This window comes from Heteronotia binoei, chromosome 7, assembly GCF_032191835.1.
Source record: "Heteronotia binoei isolate CCM8104 ecotype False Entrance Well chromosome 7, APGP_CSIRO_Hbin_v1, whole genome shotgun sequence".
Lineage (NCBI taxonomy): Eukaryota > Metazoa > Chordata > Lepidosauria > Squamata > Gekkonidae > Heteronotia > Heteronotia binoei.
Window position 1 is genome coordinate 1,787,545 of NC_083229.1, and position 19,367 is coordinate 1,806,911.

Consider the following 19,367-nt stretch of genomic DNA (forward strand, 5'->3'; position numbering starts at 1 on the left):
CACCTGCTGGAATGGCCTTGAGTCAGCCAGAGCTCTCATATCTGGGAGAACCGGGTTTGATTCCCCACTCCTCCACTGCAGCTGCTGGAATGGCCTTGGGTCAGCAATAGCTCTCGCAGAGCTGTCCTTGAAAGGGCAGTTTCTGTGGGAGCTCTCTCAACCCCACCCACCTCACAGGGTGTCTGTTGTGAGGGGAGAAGGTATAGGAGATTGTAAGCCGCTCTGAGTCTCTGATCCAGAGAGAAGGGCGGGGTATAAATCTGCAATTCTTCTTCTCTTAAACGTGTTGGTCCTTACCTTTAAGGCCCTTTACAGCCAAGGGCCTGCATATCTTCGGGACTGCATCTCCCCATATGAGCCCCACCCCAGGCTCTGAGGTCTGCTGCTCAACACCTCCTCATAGTCCTTGGTCCTAAAGATGCCTGGCTGGCTTCAATGAGGGCCAGGGCCTTTTCGGTCTGGGCCCCTACCTGGTGGAATGAGCGCCCGCTGGAGACGCAGGCCCTGAGGGACTTATCAAGGTTTCACAGGGCCTGTGAGACAGAGCTCTTCCACCAGGCTTCTAATTCATCCAGCGGGCATCCTCTGGAAGCCATCACTTCCCCCAGCATCTCAACATTATGGTGTTATGTTATGCTGTCAGCCATCAGTCACAAGCTGCTTACCGCCTACGTCTGTGTTTTGCTGCTCCTGTTTTGTAATGTTTGTTTTTATGATATTATTTTAACTCTCCTGTTTTATTGTTGTAAGCCACCCTGAGCCCGCTTGTGGGATAGGGCGGGATAGAGATCAAAAAATTAAATTAAACTGTGACTGACCCAAGGCCGCTCCGGCAGCTGCACGTAGAGAAGTGGGTAATCAAACCCGGTTCCCCCAGATAAGAGTCCGCACACTTTGCCAGCACACCAAACTGGCTCTGTAAGCAAGGCCCTATAGACATAATCATCTCCCATATCTTTAGGACATTGACCCATCTGGCCCCTACTGCTCAAGCACCAGAGATGGGCGGCATCACAAAGACTCTCTCTAGAGGTCCTTCCCAGGATTTCTCCCCCCACCCCGAAGTCCATCAATTCAGTGATGACCAGAGATGGGGCTTTCGCTCCTGGGAGAACACCCCTCCAACACTCTTTCCCAAGAAGAAGAAGATACTGGATTTATATCCCGCCCTCCACTCCGAAGAGTCTAAGAGCTGCTCACAATTTCCTTTACCTTCCTCCCCCACAACAGATACACTGTGAGGTGGGTGGGGCTGAGAGGGCTCTCACAGCAGCTCCCTTTCAAGGACAACCTCTGCAAGGCCATGCCAGCAGGTGCAGGTGGAGGAGGGGGGAATCAAACCCGGTTCTCCCAGATAAGAGCCTGCACACTTAACCACTACACCAAACTGGCTCTCTATTAGAGCTATGGCTGACTCAAGGCCATTCCAGCAGATGCAAGTGGAGGAGGGGGGAATCAAATCCATTTCTCCCAGATAAGTGTCTGTGCACTTAACCACTACACCAAACTGGCTCTTCCCTGCAACAGACACCCTGTGAGGTAGGTGGGGCTGAGAGGGCTCTCACAGCAGCTGCCCTTTCCAGGACAACTCCTGCAAGAGAGCTATGGCTGACCCAAGGCCATTCCAGCAGCTGCAAGTGGAGGAGTGGGGAATCAAACCCGGTTCTCCCAGATAAGAGTCCACACACTTAACCGATACACCAAACTAGCTCTCCAAGGGGAGGGGGGTTTGCCCACGACCACTGCAGCCCACATAGGTGCACCAGACAAAAACCTTTTCCACCAGTGAATTCTCACTCTTTCCTTGATCCTGTTTAGTGTATTTTAGCCACACACTTCAACACATTTGAGCAGGACATAAACCACTTTACGTTTTCACACATTTGCACATTCAACATTCCACTTTTACAAGGAGAAGCTCCAGCTGCTATTCCCTCCTGAATTAAAGTGGAGCCATGCATCCAGCTGAGGGCCTCACAACTAACCTGATTGGGGGGGGGGCCTCAAAACGCTGGTCGGGGGAGCGAGGGGGGGTGGTGGTGAGAGGAAAGGGCCACGCTTGGAACTCACCAGCATGACGACACACCAGTTCAAGATTCCCCGGTAGTTGCTATAGCCGCTGGCCGAGCTGAGCAGGGAATCCTGAAGTCTGTGGCACCTGAACAAAAGATGGAGAGGTTAGAGAAGCTGCTGCGGGTGGGGGTGAAGATCAGTGTTATATTATTATATGAACATCTGAAGCTGCCTTCTACTGAATCAGACACCCCTCGGCTCATCAAAGTCAGTCTTGTCTACTCAGACTGGCAGCGGCTCTTTCTCCAGGGTCTCCAGCTGAGGTTTTCCAAGCCTATTTGCCTGGACCCTTTTTAGTTGGAGGTGCCGGGGACTGAACCTGGGACCTTCTGCTTACCAAGCAGATGCTCAGCCACTGAGCCACCATCCCTCCCCTAATATGAACATACGAGGCTGCCTTATACTAAATCTGACCCTCAGTCCCTCAAAGTCACTCGTCTACTCAGACTGGCAGCGGCTCTCCAGGGTCTCAAGCTGAGTTTTTCCAAGCCTATTTGCCTGGACCCTTTTTTCAGTTGGAGACGCTGGGGACGGAACCTGGGACCTGCTGCTTACCAAGCGGATGCTCAGCCACTGAGCCACCGTCCCTCCCCAAAGCCTGCGATGGTTAGAAGAGAACAGATGGGCACACAATGAAGCTGATGGGCAGGAGGTTCAGGATGGTCAAAAGGAAATACTGCTTGACACAGAGAGTGATTCGAATATGGAATTAGATGCCAGGAGGAGGAGAAGAAAAAGAGCACCAGAATAAACAAAGGGATCAGATAGATTCATGAAGTCTATCAACGGCTGCTATCCGTGGTGATTAAAAGGAACTTCCACATTCAGAGGCACTAAACCTCTGATTCTCAGAGCCAGGAGGCAACATCTGGGGATGGTCTCGGCCTCTGTGTCCTGTTGCTGGCCCTCCAGAGGAACTGGTTGGCCACTGTGTGAGACAGGAGGCTGAATTAGATGGACCCTCCCTGGGCTGATCCAGCAGCGCTCTTCTGATGTTCTTCTCAGGGGAAGGCCTCGGCCTCTCTGCCCTGTTGCTGGCCCTCCAGAGGAACTGGTCGACCTCTGTGTGAGACAGGAGGCTGAATTAGATGGACCCTCACTGGTCTGACCCAGAACGACTCTTCTGATGTTCTTCTCAGGGGAAGGCCTCGGCCTCTCTGCCCTGTTGCTGGCCCTCCAGAGGAACTGGTCGGCCTCTGTGCGAGACAGGAGGCTGAATTAGATGGACCCTCCCTGGTCTGACCCAGAAGGACTCTTCTGATGTTCTTCTCAGGGGAAGGCCTCGGCCTCTCTGCCCTGTTGCTGGCCCTCCAGAGGAACTGGTCGGCCTCTGTGTGAGACAGGAGGCTGAATTAGATGGACCCTCCCTGGTCTGACCCAGAAGGACTCTTCTGATGTTCTTCTCAGGGGAAGGCCTCGGCCTCTCTACCCCGTTGCTGGCCCTCCAGAGGAACTGGCTGGCCACTGTGTGAGGCAGGAGGCTGGACTGGATGGACCCTCCCTGGTCTGATCCAGCAGGACTCTTCTGATGTTCTTCTCAGGGGAAGGCCTCGGCCTCTCTGCCCTGTTGCTGGCCCTCCAGAGGAACTGGTCGGCCTCTGTGTGAGACAGGAGGCTGGTTCACCGGGCTGATCCAGCAGGGCTCCTCTTATGTTCTTATGAAGGCCTCACTCTCTAGTCTATGCCCTGTTGATGGCTGTCTAGAGGGACTGGTTGGTCAGTAAGTGAGACAAGGTGCTGGAGTAGATGGCCCTGATCCAGCAGGGCTCTTCTGATGGTTCTTAAGGTACAGCTGCAATCACATCCCAAACAGAATTCTGCAGATTGCTCCAGAGCAGGTCCCCAGACCATAGCAAGAGTGAAAGGAACAGGTACCCACAGGGTCTCTCTAGAAGCTCCTACCCAGCCCTGCCAGGGAAAGGCGCTCGTTGCCCTCGGACCCGCCCTGTTTCTCTCTCCGGCTCCACCATCTCTCTGCCTCCCCCTTCAGCCAGCAGACTGAAGGCTGAACATTTTCAACACTGACTGCCCCTTTCCTCTGTCTCTGGCACATTGTGGGGGGGGGGGTTTCTCTGCCTCCTCCTGGGAAGTCATACTCTACTTCCAGGCCATGCATGGAGGGGTTCATTGGAGCAGCCCCTCCATCAGATTATTTATTTATTTCTTCAGCTTATACCCCACCTTCCCCGCCGAGCCAGGTTCAGGACGGCTTACATTCCGTAAAAGTCATATAAAAACCAGTTATCGATACAATCACTAAAATATAAAAACACAGAGTAGAAAACAAACAGTATTGGGTGCTATTTCGATCTCAGAAAGACTATGTTAACGCAGGGGTGGCCAAACTGTGGCTCTTTCACACATATTGTGAGGCTCCGGAAGCCCCCACCGCCCTCTCTACCAGACTGGAGAAGACATTTTTCTCTTTAAATCACTTCTCCAAGCCAAGCCAGCTGATGGCTTGGAGAATACATTTAAAGTTAAAGTTGCTTTCTTTCCACCTCTCCTTCCTTCCACCTTCCCCCCATATATTTGCCTGCCTGCCTGCCTTCCTGACTCAAGGCTCTCAAACATCTGATATTCATGTGTTGCGGCTCTCAGACAGCTGAAATTTGTTCGATGTGATTCTTTCACTAAGCAAGTTAGGCCACACCTGTGTTAATGTGTCGATGATGGCGGATTGGTCCTAATGACGATAAACTCCCAGGGCAAAAAGCCGATCCTTGGTGCTCTAAATATACTTTGCAGCTCCTTAACATGTTTGCGCAAGTCTCTTCTCCCCAGCTCTCGGACAACCTGGAAGCTACTCATTTCTGGAGGGGGGGAAGGAGCACGGCTGCTTCCACACCTCGGCCAACTGCTTTGGGCCACGGAACCACATCAAAACGAGGCCTTTCCATGCCAGGATTCACCAACTGGTCTGAACGGCATCCATCACTGGAGAAGCTGAACCAAGCCGGCACACGGAAGCACAGAAACCGGCCCCAGCCAAGCCGTGCGCTTCATTAACGCACTCCCACAAAAACCGGGACGCTTCTTCCTCCTCGCCCCTTTTGTGAGCCTGCCCCGCAAAAGAGCTTCCCCAAAACTCTCTGGCCAGGCCCACCCAAGCCCTGCAGGTTCTCCCAGCCAACCAGAACAAGGACTTCTGCCCCTCCCGCTCAATTACGTTGGGAGCCCATCCAGGCAACTGGGGCCGCTCCTGCCCCGCAAGGCTCCCTGGGCAGCCACTGAACCTACATCCCGTTCTCCTTTGGAGGATCTCCCAGGGTGATATTATTCCCACCCCACCATCTACCCATTAGCCCGGGAAAGAAAGAATGAGCGGTCCAAGAAGATGACGACGACTGCAGATTTATACCGCGCCCTTCTCTCTGAATCAGAGACTCAGAGCGGCTCACTATCTCCTATATCTTCTCCCCCAACAACAGACACCCTGTGAAGTGGGTGGCGCTGAGAGAGCTCTCCCAGAAGCTACCCTTTCAAGGACAACCTCCGCCAGAGCTCTGGCTGACCCAAGGCCATTCCAGCAGCTGCCAGTGGAGGAGTGAAGAATCAAACCTGGTTCTCCCAGATGAGAGTCCGCGCACTTCACCACTACACCAAGCTGGCTCTCACAGAAGCTGCCCTTTCAAGGACAATGTGAGGGCTATGGCTGACCCAAAGCCATTCCAGCAGCTGCAAGTGGAGGAGTGGGGAATCCACACACTTCACCACTACACCAAACTGGCTCTCAAATATCACCCTGTGAGGTGAGTGGGACTGAGAGAGCTCTGACAGATGCTGTCCTTTCAAGGACAGCTCCTCTGAGAGCTATGGCTGAACTAAGGCCATTCCAGCAGCTGCAAGTGGAGGAGTTGGGAATCAAACCTGATTCTTCCAGATAAGAGTCCGCACACTTAACCGCTACACCAAACTGGCTCTCTTTACCTTCTCCCCCCCCCCACAAAAGAGACACCCTGTGAGGTGGGTGGGGCTGAGAGAGCTCTCCCAGAAGCTGCCCTTTCAAGGACAACTCCTGCAATAGCTATGGCTGACCCCAGGCCACTCCAGCAGGTGCAAATGGAGGAGGGGGGAATCAAACCCGGTTCTCCCAGATAAGAGTCCGTGCACTTAACTACGACACCAAACTGGCACTCTGAGCAAGAGGGGTGCAAGCTTCCCTCTTCTCCTGTGAGATGTCTACACACACTCCTTTCTGCCCAAGCCAGCCCCAGGCAACTGGTTCCAAATGGACCATAAGCCACCTTGAGTTACTGCCAGGTAAAACGGTGATTTATAAACGCTTTAAATAAATAATGGGAGACACTTTGGCATTGTCTCCAAAACAACAAATGTGAGTCAGCTCTAGAATAGCTGAGGGGGCGGCCTTAGCAGCTCCTTAGAACTGCTGGGTTCTGGAAGCTTCTGTATGTGGTGAAGCCCACCCAGAAGAAGGTGGGAATGTCACCTGCCCAGACCCCCTGCACAGGGGACACCCTCTGGGAGCTGAATGCACCTCATTCTCTGGTGGTAGATACCCATGCTGCTTTCTGGCCCCAAAACATAAGAGAAGCCATGTTGGATCAGGCCAATGGCCCATCCAGTCCAACACTCTGTGTCACACAGTGGCCAAAAAAAATTTATATATATATATATACACACACACACACACTGTGGCTACTTTGGGTGAAGAAGGACTTCCTTTTATCCATTTTAACCTGTCTGCTCAGCAATTTCATCGAATGTCCACGAGTCCTTGTATTGTGAGAAAGGGAGAAAAGTACTTCTTTCTTTTGAAGACATCTATGCTTGCAGCTGCCACCACCTCCCCTCACAGTAAATTCCACGTGTTGATCACCCTTTGGGTGAAGGACTTCCTTTTATCTGTTCTAACCCAACTGCTCAGCAATTTCATTGAATGTCCATGAGTTCTTGTATTGTGAGAAAGGGAGGAAAGTACCTCTTTCCCTACTTTCTTTATCCCATGCATAATTTTGTAAACCTTTACCATGTCAATCCTCATTCGACATTTCTCTGAGCTAAAGAGCCCTTAGCACTTTAACCTTCTTTATAGGGAAAGGGTTCCAACCCTTGAATCATTCTAATTGCTCTCTTCTGGACTTTTTCCAATGCTGTAATCATTTTTGAGGTGTGGTGACCAGAACTGCACACAGTACTCCAAATGAGGCTGCACCACTGATATATACAGGGGCATTATGATGCTGGCTGATTTGTTTTCAATTCCCTTCCTAATAATCCCCAGCATGGCGTTGGCTTTTATTGCAGTTGCATACCGTCTCGACATTTTCAATGAGTTATCTACCACGACTCCAAGATTTCTCTTTTGGTCAGACAAGGAAGGCAGACAGAAGAGTCACCGGAAATATGGTTGTAGTAAACAGCAAGAATAGATGCTTTTGAGCTATGGTGCTGGAGAAGACTCTTGAGAGTCCCTTGGATTGCAAGAAGGTCAAATCAGTCAGTCCTAAGGGAAATCCCTGGAAGGTCAGATGATGAAGCTGAAGCTCAAATCCTTTGGCCACCAAATGAGAAGGGAGCACTCCCTGGAGAAGATCCTGATGCTGGGAAAGACAGAAGGCAAAAGAAGAAGGGAAAGACGGAAGGCAAAAGAGGAGATGGCTGGACAGCGTTACTGATGTAACAAACATGAATTTGAGTGGACTTCGGAGGGTGGTGGAAGACAGGAGGGCCTGGCGTGACTTTGTCCATGGGTTCGCAAAGAGTCGGACTCAACTGTGCAACTGAACAACAAAAAACAGCAAGAGTCTGGGAGGACCTTAAAGCAGGGGTGTCAAACATGTGGGATTCGGCCCTCGAGCTACTGGTTGTCATCTGCTTTCTTCTCCCTCTCTCTTCCTTCCTTCTGCATCACAGCTTGCTTTGCCAGGCTTGCTCAACTGCACAGGAGTTACAGAGCGAAGCCCTATTTTCTCCATTTGCTGAGGCTCTTCCCCTGGGGAGGAAGGGGCGGAGGCAGAGCTTGCTTTGCCAGGCTCTCTCAATCACACAGCAGAGCTACTGAGCCAAGCCTCTCTTTCCTTCTATTGGCTGAAGCACCTCCTCCTCCTGTTCCTTGGGGAAGGAAGGAAAGAGCCAGAGCTTCCTTTGCCCAGTTCCCTGGATCCCAGGGGAGAGATACAAAGAAAGCACCTTTAAGACCAAGGAGTGCTAATGTTTTAAGCATGTTTTCAATTTTTGAAAAAAAATCTTTGTGTTCATCTGTGTCCTTTATAAAGTTTATATCTCTGCTACCTAAACTTAAACAGGTTCACACACAGCCCAGCCCAACAGGGTCTCATTTATGCCAGATCTGGCCCTCATAACAAATGAGTTTGACACCCCTGCCTTAAAGACTAACAAAATCTGGGGCAGGGGATGAGTTTTAGTCACTGCACACTTGTTCAGATACAGCTAGAATGGGAGTCCGTCTGTCCTGTATATTGGAAAGTGGAGCAGTTTCATTAGTAGGCAGGTGGGATTAGATTAGGTGTGATATGCAGAGGGGTAGGTGTGGAGAAATCAGCATTGGTAATGAGACGGGAAACCAAGGTCTTGATTAAGTCCAGGTGGATGCATTGCCTTGAGCTTCATTATCAATTGCAATTGGAAAGAGACGGCTGAACTGCAACTCATAATGAAGCTCAAGACAAGGCATCCACCTGGGCTCAATCAAGACCTAGGTTTCCTGTCTTGTTACCAATACTGATTCCTCCACACCTACAATCTGCATCTCACACCTAACTTAATCACACCTGCTATTGTCATTTATCAGCTGTTGTCATTTCCCTGCTAACGTCAATCAGCAGCTGAAATCATTCCACTTTCCAACATATAGGACAGATGGACTTGCATTCTAGATGCATCTGAAAAAGGGAGAAGTGACTCACAAAGCTGCCACAAATTTTGTTAGCCTTGAAGGTGCTCCTGGACTCTTGCTCTTTTGGTGGTTGGAGATTTTCCCGGCTGCGTGGCCGGGGTCTTGGCACTGTGAAACCTGACGTTTTAGCAGCAACTGTGACTGGCATCCTCAGAGGTGTAACCCAGAAAACTGGAGTTCTCTCTGGGTCAAACTGAGAAGCTGGTAGCCATATGAAAATATGAAGCTGCCTTCTAGTGAATCAGACCCTCGATCCATCAAAGTCAGTATTGTCTTCTCAGACTGGCAGCGGCTCTCCAGGGTCTCGAGCTGAGGTTTTTCACGCCTATTTGCCTGGAGCCTTTTTAGATGGAGATGCTGGGGACAGAACCTGGGACCTCCTGGTTACCAAGCAGATGCTCTGCCACTGAGCCCCCTCCCCTCCCCTAAAGTCAGTATTGTCTACACAGACTGGCAGCAGCTCTCCGGGGTCTCAAGCTGAGGTTTTTCATGCCTATTTGTCTGGACCCTTTTTAGTTGGAGATGCCGGGGATTGAACCTGGGACCTTCTGCTTACCTTCTGCCACTGAGCCACCGTCCCTCCCAGGCAGGTCATTTATATCTACTCAGGCAGGTGGGGGACGGCTGAGCCATTATCTTGTGGCAGCTTCCTGGGTATAATGACAAGATAATGACTCAGCCCTGCTCCACCTGCCTGAGCAGATATAAATTACCTGCCTACCATCTTCTTCTCAATGTGACCCAGAGAGAACTCCAGTTTTCTGGGTTACACCTCTGAGGATGCCAGTCACAGCTGCTGGCGAAACGTCAGGTCGCCCAATGCCAAGACTCCGGCCACGCAACCCTGGAAAATCTACAACAGTCAATGGACTCCGGCCGTGAAAGCCATCAACAACATCTGGCTCTTCTGCTACAGACAGACTAACACGGTTGGCTACCCATCTTAATTTATCTGGAAATATAGTCAATAACGATAGATGATTGCTGTTCCATTGAGGAGCTGCTGGAGCAATTGCTTTTGCATTGAGAAGGCCCCGGCACTTCCAGACAGGCTTTAAGAACTTAGCACAGCCAGGAAAGGCAGTGGTGCTGGCCCAGACGCCGCAGAGGACGACAAGGCCTCAGCCCCTCTGCTTCCCAGGAGCCTCTGATCCAAGCCCCAGGCCCACAGCAAGGCTTCCTGCTGCTCTAACAGAAAAGCTGAATTGAAGTCGCAACACAGCGCCCACGTGAGCTGTCCTTGGGAGTGCAGCAGGCAGCCTCTCTGATCCACTCTTTTGATCAGATCACCCGGCTGAGTGCTTTCCAGCCGGGCGACAACCTCCAGCAGCTGTGCTTATACCGAGGGGCCCCAGCCTTCCTCGCGCGTGTTATGCCTGCTCCCCAAGGAAGAGAGGCAGCTGCGGAAGCACCCACCAATCTGCCTCCCAGGATCTCCGATGAGAGCAGGAGGGGTCCGCCACACTGGAATCCGGTCTTCAGCAGAGCACTGAGGCCACCTTTGGGAACTAAGCAGCTCAGCAAACAAGGCTGGAGCCATCCGAGTTCCACCCAAAGCCCCGGCAACTCAAAGACCTCACTCGCAAGGGCAGCAGGACAAGAAGATGGTGATATTGGATTTATATCCCACCCTCCACTCCAGGTCTCAGAGCAGATCACAATCTCTGTTGTTGTTGTTGTTGTTCAGTCACACAGTCAAGTCCAACTCTTTGCGACCCCCTGGACAAAGTCACGCCAGGCCCTCCCGTCTTCCACCATCCTCCGAAGTCTGCTCAAATTCGTGTTTGTTACATCAGTAACACTCTCCAGCCAGCTCCTCTTTTGCTGTCCGTCCCCTTCTTCTTTTGCCTTCTGTCTTTCCCAGCATCAGGGTCTTCTCCAGGGAGTGCTCCCTTCTCATCGGGTGGCCAAAGTATTTGAGCTTCAGCTTCAGCATCTGACCTTTCAGTGAACAGTCTGAGTTGATTTCCCTTAGGACTGACTGATTGGATCTTCTTGCAGTCCAAGGGACTCTCAAGAGTCTTCTCCAGCACCACATCTCAAAAGCATCTGTTCTTCTGCGCTCGACCTTCCTTATGGTCCGGCTCTCACAGCCATACGTTACTACTGGGAATACCATCACTTTGACTACACGGACTTTTGTTGGCAGGGTGATGTCTCTACTTTTTATTATACTGCCCAGGTTTGCCATAGCTGTCCTCCCAAGGATCTCCTTCACCTTCCCCCCTAACAACAGACACCCTGTAAGGTGGGTGGAGCTGAGAGAGCGCTAACAGAAGCTGCCCTTTCAAGGACAGCTTTGCAAGAGCAAGGCCATTCCAGCAGCTGCAGGTGGAGGAGGGGGGAAATCAAACCCGGCTCTCCCAGATAAGAGTCCACGCACTTCACCACTACACAAAAGTGGCAACCTGACAGGGTAGCTTGAGACTCAAGCGGTGCCCCCATCCACTAGGGCCAGCAAAGCAGAGGAGACCGGCATCCCCTGCCCGGCTACAGAGAATCGGTTTGCCAAATACGGGCCTCTCCCCAGCACTTCCTCGAAAGCAGCCCCAACATCTGCAGCCGCCCCGTGGAACAGTGAGCAGCTCGGAGAGGACTGAAGCAGGAAGGGGCAAAGGGGCACCATCAATACCCCTTCAGGGGCCTTCACAAGGCACACACCTGGGTGCCCATTCAGAGTGAGGGATGGAAGCACTGCCCACGCTCGGCTTTGGCTTCACACAGAGGGCGTGATGGTGAACACCACCATCACACAGCTATTTTTGGCAGTCTCTGACGAGGTGGGACAAACTCAGGGAAAAGCTACTAAAAATGGATTCTGGAGCTGTGCATCAAAAAAATAAGTGCTTCCACAGCGTGTTAAATGGGGTGTCACTTTCCACACGGGTTGCCAATTCAGGGATGAGAAGTTCCTGGAGACTTGGGCCAGAGCCTGGGGAGAATAAGGTTTGGGGTCCAGATCCAGAGCGCCCACCCTCCAAAGTAACCCTTTCCTCCAGGGGAACTGCTCTCCGTGGTCTGGAGGTCGGGTGTAAAACCAGGAGCTCTCCACAACCCACCTGCAGCTTGGCAAGCCTACTTTTCACCCTAAAGACGAGAATGAAAACTTGGTGTAGCTCTGCTGGGTGTGATCACAGAATCAGAGTGGGAAGGGCCCTCCAGGGTCATGTAGTCCACCCCCCTGCCCAATGCAGGAAACTCACAAACTCCTCCCCCTAAATTCACAGGATCTTCATTGCTGTCAGATGGCCATCTAGCCTCTGTTTAAAAACCCCCAAGGAAGGAGAGCCCACCACCTCCCGAGGAGGAAGCCTGTTCCACTGGGGAACCTCATAGAATCATATGGAAGGGACCTCTAGGGTCATCTAGTCCAACCCCCTGCCCAATGCAGGAAACTCACAAACCCCTCCCCCTAAATTCACAGGATCTTCATTGCTGTCAGGTGGCCATCTAGCCTCTGTTTAAAAACCCCCAAGGAAGGAGAGCCCACCACCTCCCGAGGAGGAAGCCTGTTCCACTGGGGAACCTCATGGAATCATATGGAAGGGACCTCTAGGGTCATCTAGTCCAACCCCCTGCACAATGCAAGAAACCCACAAACCCCTCCCCCTAAATTTACAGGATCCTCATTACTGTTGGATAGCCATCTAACCTCTGTTTTAAAACCCCCAAGGAAGAAGAGCCCACCACCTCCCAAGGAGGAAGCCTGTTCCACTGAGGATCGCTCTAACGGTCAGGAAGTTCTTCCTAACGGTGAGCCGGAAACTCCTTTGATTTAATTTCAACCCACTGGTTCTGGTCCTACCTTCCGGGGCCACAGAAAACAATTCCACCCCATCCTCTATAGGACAGTCCTTCAAGTGCTTGAAGATGGTGATCCTCTCAGCCGCCTCCTCTCCAGGCTAAACATCCCCAGCTCCTTCAGCCTTTCCTCACAGGGCTCGGTCTCCAGACCCCTCGCCACCTTTGCTGCCCATCTTTGTAAGCTGCCTCTGCGCAGCCTCCAGAGACCCCAAGAGGCCAGGGGTCCAGACAGATCCCTTCCGCTGCCGCCGGACACCGGCCAAGGATGCAGCATCTCCTTCCCTTCCCCTGTGAGGCAGGTGGGGCTGAGAGAGCTCTCAGACGGCACCCCTGGCTGCTTCGGGCACTGCCGACCACCACAGAGTCCCTGTCTTTTGCCTGGCCAGGGTGGGTCTGGGGCACCCTCTTGATAGTGAAGTAGGCCCAGGAAAAGACACTCAGCTCCCATCCTCTGTGGGGCCCCACGGGGATCTCTTTTATCCCAGGCACTGCTTAATATCTAAGGTCTGCCCAGAGAAAAGGAGCAGAACTGCAGTGCCAGCCTACCTGAGGGACCGTCTCTCCCCATATGAGCCCCAGAGAGCGCTGAGGTCAGCTGGGAAAAACCAGCTGAATATCCCTGGGCCAAGGGAGGCCAGATTGAAGGCCACCCGAGACCGGGCCTTCTCTATTGCTGCTCCACTGCTGTGGAATCAACTCCCGGAGGAGGTGCGGGCCCTACGATGCTTAGATCAATTCCGTAGGGCCTGTAAGACCCACCTCTTCAAAATAGCCTTCAACCAATGACAAACCAGGAAGTGCCATTGAAAATGCTTTTAATTACTGAATTCTGCTGAAGGCCTAACGCTTAGTACCATGTTGATATTGCTATTGTTAATTTTAATAATTGTAAATTGTTTTAACTGTGATTTTATAAGTAAACTGATGTATAATGTATTTTATGTTGTAAGCCGCCCTGAGCCTGCCCCGGCGGGGAGGGCGGGATAGAAATAAAAAGTTATTATTATTATTATTATTATGCCCAACTCTTGCCCTCTTCTCATCAAGTTCAGAACATTGAGGGGGACAGAACCGACATCCACGATCGGCAATGGGGCCCAGGCTCAGTGGGAGCCAGTTTGGTGGAGTGGCTAAAAGTGCAGACTCTAATGTGGGAGAGCCGGGTTTGATTCCCCACTCCTCCTCCACTTGCAGCTGCTGCTGTGACCTTAGGTCAGTCACAAATTCTCACAGAGCAGTTCTCTCAAGAGCAGTTCCCGAGAACGCTCTCTCAGCCCCACCTGCCTCACAGGGTGTCTATGGGGAGAGGAAGGGAAAGGAGATTGTAGGCCTCTCTGAGCCTCTGTTCTTGAAAGGGCAGCTTCTGGGAGAGCTCTCTCAGCCCCACCCGCCTCACAGAGGGTCTGTTGTGGGGGGAGGAAGGGAAAGGAGATTGTAGAAGAAGAAGAAGAAGAAGATATTGGATTTATATCCCGCCCTCCACTCCGAAGAGTCTCAGAGCGGCTCACAATCTCCTTTACCTTCCTCCCCCACAACAGACACCCTGTGAGGTGGGTGGGGCTAAGAGAGCTCTTACAGCAGCTGCCCTTTCAAGGACAACCTCTGCCAGGGCTATGGCTGACCCAAGGCCATGCCAGCAGGTGCAAGTGGAGGAGTGGGGAATCAAACCCGGTTCTCCCAGATAAGAGTCCACACACTTAACCAGATTGTAGGCCACTCTGAAACTCTGTCCTTAAAAGGGAAGCTTCTGGGAGAGCTCTCTCAGCCCCACCTGCCTCACAGAGGGTCTGTTGTGGGGGAGGAAGGGAAAGGAGATTGTAGGCCACTCTGAAACTCTGTCCTTAAAAGGGAAGCTTCTGGGAGAGCTCTCTCAGCCCCACCTGCCTCACAGAGGGTCTGTTGTGGGGGAGGAAGGGAAAGGAGATTGTAGGCCACTCTGAAACTCTGTCCTTAAAAGGGAACCTTCTGGGAGAGCTCTCTCAGCCCCACCTGCCTCATAGGGTGTCTGTTGTGGGGGAGAGGAAGGGAAAGGAGATAAGAAGCCACTCCAAGTGAAGGGAGGAGTATAAATCCAATCTCCTCTTCTTGTTCTTCTTCAGGAGGTAGTAATGATATGAAGGGCCTAGAGGAAGAGACCCTGCCAGTCAGAACAGACAAGACGGACTTTGATGGACCAAGGGGGGGGGGGGTCCTGATTCAGTGAGAGTGCGCGCACACACCATCGCTTCTACCCAGAATTAAATTTTGTTGGACTTAAAGGTGCCTGCCTGGACTCCAACTCTGTCCCTGAGCTTCCTGCGGCAGCTGAATCTAGACAAAACAGAAGCACTCTGGGCAAAAAAATCACGGGTGGGATATACAGTCTTACCTTGAGGGAGGCTGCATTCACCACCACCCCCTCCCCAAAAAATCAGGCTTGTGGCTTGGGAGTGATCCTGGGCCACTGGGGGGGTGGGGGGAAGCAGCTGCCCCTTCCCTGAGAAACAATAGCAAAAATGGGCTCCCGGGAATTCCTGGGGGCAAGTCCCACATGCTCCTGGGTGGCCACCAATGAGGCAAAGGGTCCTTCTTCGGGGGGGGGAGGGGGGCAGGCAGCAGCCTCCGGGCCCCTCAGCCTCTGGGGCAGCCTGCCCCCTCCCCGCTCACCTTTAGAGACTAGCACTTTGAAATGGCACAGCTTTTGCTTCTTGAAGAGGAATCCCCACCCTGGAGAAGCTCAGAGCGGCACGCCTAGTTCTCCTGTCCTGGGCTTCGCTCATTGCCACAACCCCAACAGGCCGGTTGCGTCCAGAGGAAACAAACAGTCTGAATTCACCCAAGAAGCTTCCTGGTCTAGCGGGGACACGAACTCGGGTCTTGCCAGGACTTGCCTGCTATGCTCACCACCGTGCAAGCCTGTCTTTCATGCCGTTGTCCTAGCTGGGCAACTTCAAGGGAGGCTGACGAGTGGAGGGCAGAGACGGCAGGCATGCAGGCTCAGTTGCTCTTCGAATTTCAGAGTTGAAACGGGCCACCACAGGCCCTCTAGTCCAGGTGGCCAAACTTGCTTCACGTAAGAAGAAGACATTGAAGAAGACGACATTGGATTTATATTCCGCCCTCCACTCAAAAGTCTCAGAGCGGCTCACAATCTCCTTTACCTTCCTCCCCCACAACAGACACTGAGAGGGGTTGAGTGGGGCTGAGAGGGCTTTCACAGCAGCTGCCCTTTCAAGGACAACCTCTGCCAGAGCTCTGGCTGACCCAAGGCCATTCCAGCAGGTACAAGTGGAGGAGTGGGGACTCAAACCCGGTTCTCCCAGATAAGAGAGCTCTGGCTGACCCAAGGCCATTCCAGCAGGTGCAAGTGGAGGAGTGGGGAATCAATCCCGGTTCTCCCAGATAAGAGAGCTCTGGCTGAGCCAAGGCCATTCCAGCAGGTGCAAGTAGAGGAGTGGGGAATGAAACCCGGTTCTCCCAGATAAGAGAGCTCTGGCTGACCCAAGGCCATTCCAGCAGGTGCAAGTGGAGGAGTGGGGAATCCAACCCGGTTCTCCCAGATAAGAGAGCTATGGCTGACCCAAGGCCATTCCAGCATGTGCAAGTGGAGGAGTGGGGAATCAAACCCGGTTCTCCCAGATAAGAGAGCTCTGGCTGACCCAAGGCCATTCCAGCAGCTGCAAGTGAAGGAGTGGGGAATCAAACCTGGTTCTCCCAGATAAAAGTCCGCACACTTAACCACTACACCAAGAGCCACATAGAATAAACATCAGATGTTTGAGAGCTGCACATGAATGTCAGATGTAGGGAGGGAGGGAAGAAGAAAAATTGCAGATTTATACCCCCCCTTCTCTTTGAAGCAGAGACTCAGAGCGGCTCACAATCTCCTTTATCTTCTCCCCCCACAACAGACACCCTGTGAGGTGGGTGGGGCTGAGAGAGCTTTCACAGAAGCTGCCCTTTCAAGGACAACTCCTGCTAGAGCTATGGCTAACCCAAGGCCATTCCAGCAGCTGCAAGCGGAGGAGTGGGTAATCAAACCCGGTTCTCCTAGATAAGAGTCCACACACTTAACCACTACACCAAACTGGCTGGGAGAGGCAGAAAGAAAGCAACTTTAACTTTAAATGCATTCTCCGAGCCGCTGTTTGGCTTGGCTAGGAGAAGCAATTCTCCAAGAAGTAATTCTCTACGCCAGCCAATGGGGTGGTGGGGGCTCCAAGAGCCACACAATGTATGCGAAAAGGCTACATGTGGGTCCCGAGCCACTGTTTGGCCTCTCCTACTCTAGTCCACCCCCCTGTTCATCCTCCCAAGCTCCCCTCTGTCTCCAGGCAGGTCAGGCCGAGGAGGTTGCCAGGCGCTGTGCCCCACCCACAACTCTGGGCCAGCTTTCACAGAAGGAGACAAAGAGTTCCCAAGTCGAGAAAGCGGGAACACCCCTTCTGTTTGAAGAGGAGGCGAGGCCCAGCCAGCTGAACCTTGCCGTTAGCCAGAACCTTTGCTTGTCCAGACTCCCCCCCACTGGCAAAACCACCTTCACTTCCAAGCAGGAGGCCGAAGTGTGGAGGAGGCCGGCTTATCTGAGCAGCCCTGGCACTGAGATGCCCTGAAGTGCCGCTCTATGAACAGCCCGCTTCGAGTACGGGCCCACCTGGACCAGGACCTTGGCGGCGGCAGCTCTCCAAAGGGCAGAGAGCCCACCCTCCTTTGCATTACCCAGCAGGGCACCTTGGCACTGAAAACCACACAGGCGCCTACTCTCTGCCTCTCACTGTTTCTGCCTGGGCCCTCCCTCCCCACCAGCTTCTGGGATTCCCCAGTAAGCCCCGGTCTCTGCCAGCATCCCAGCCTGGAGGCGCCCTCTCAGAAGCAGCTGCGCCCTATGTAAGTCCAGCCGCCGTGTGCACAAAGGCCCTCCTCCGTTGTTCACTCGCTCTGCAAGCCACCAATCCGAGAACAGACCCAAAGCAGGACTCTCGTGGTCTCCCTCAGCAAGGTGCCGGAAGGAGGGAACGCTACAGCACCTGGAGACCAATGTTTCCTCTAAGCCAAGTTAGTGTGAGCTGTTGCTTTAGCTCAGGAAAAATGGCCCCGGAGCAAACTAATTTATGCAGGCGCTCACAACTTTAATGGCAATAGCTCACGAAGTAGACTTTTTGCTCACAAGGCTCCACAGCTTAGAGGGAGCATTGCTGACCCCCACCCCACCCCCCTCCCAATGGTCAGAGTGCCGACTGGCCTGACATGGATGGCCCAGGTTAGACAGTAATGGAAGGAAAAGCAGAAGGCTCAGCATGGGATGGATGAACTCAAGAAAAGAAGCCACCTGGCCCTCCCTTTGCAAGACTTTGAGAATGGCAGCTGACGATGGCAGAATGTTAATTCATAGAGTCGCCATCAGTCAGAAGAAACTCAGAATTCTAGAATCGCAGAACTGGAAGGGGCCATCCAGTCCAACCCCCAGCTTCATGCAAGATCAGCCTAGAGCATCCCTGACAAGCGCTCGCCCAGCCGCTGCTGAAAGACTGAAGATAGCACAGCCCCAAAGTTTCACAGTTCCACATCTCTCAACTAAAGGCCTTGAGCCTTTTGGAGGTTAGTGCCGTTCTGAAATCTTACTGGAGACTTTCTGTCCCATTTGTCCATTGCGGATTCTATGTGCAGTCTTTGGACGCGCTGAAAAAGAAACTTGTGGGTTTTGCAACTTATTGATGCATCAGAAACGCTGACATTTTTTCCTGAGCTTTCGCCTTTGGTTGAGAGATGCGGATGGAGCCCCCTAGGCTAGAAGAGGATTCGAAGCAGCAATAATCAAGTCGACCTCCTGTTCGTTGAGACTCCTTGGATGGAACTGGGAAACTTTGGGGGGATCGTTATTGCAATTTAGTCTTCTATTGAACATATGGTCGAGGACCCGCCTACCTGAGGGACTGTCTCTCCCCATATGAACCCCAGAGAGCACTGAGGTCAGCGGGGAAGAACCAACTGACTATCCCTGGGCCCAGGGAGGCAAAACTACAGAACACCCATATACGAACCTCTATTGCAGCCCCACACCTATGGAACCAGCTCCCGGAAGAAGTGTGGGCCCTGCGGAGCCTCGAACAGTTCCGCAGGGCCTGCAAGACCATCCTTTTTAGGATGGCCTTTTCCAGACTGAACGATTGATGGATTTGCCTTAAGTGAGATCCGCCATCACATCTACTGACAGAATGGCACCAGAAATGTTTAATGTTTAATTTTAAACTGGAATGTTTTAAGGTTAAATGCTGTTTTTAATACCTATTGTATAATTTATTGTATTGATATGTTGTTAGCCGCCCTGAGCCTGCCTCCCTCGGTGGGGAGGGCGTTTATTATTATTATTATCTCTCCATGATTTTGTTTCTATACATTCTCAGTTATTCGGTCATGTTTAATGTTTAATGTTTAATTTAATGTTTCTAATGTAACTGTTTTATTGTTGGTGCACCATTGGTCACCGTATTGTTAGCCGCCCTGAGCCTGCTTCGGCAGGGGAGGGCGGGGTACAAATAAAATTTATTATTATTATTATTATTATTATTATAACTTCAGTTGTGCTGCTTAAAGACTGTCAGTGAGGGGAGCTCAACCACCTCCCTCGGGA

General features: G+C 52.2%; 1 protein-coding gene across 1 annotated transcript in view; it reads right to left on the minus strand.

The window, feature by feature from the left end:
• DGAT1 (diacylglycerol O-acyltransferase 1) overlaps nucleotides 1–19,367 on the minus strand; it is a 52,132-nt gene that overhangs the window by 28,033 nt on the left and 4,732 nt on the right. The window contains exon 2 of the mRNA XM_060243039.1: nucleotides 2,071–2,158. Coding sequence (XP_060099022.1) covers nucleotides 2,071–2,158 — 88 coding nt within the window. The remainder of the gene's footprint in view (nucleotides 1–2,070; nucleotides 2,159–19,367) is intronic.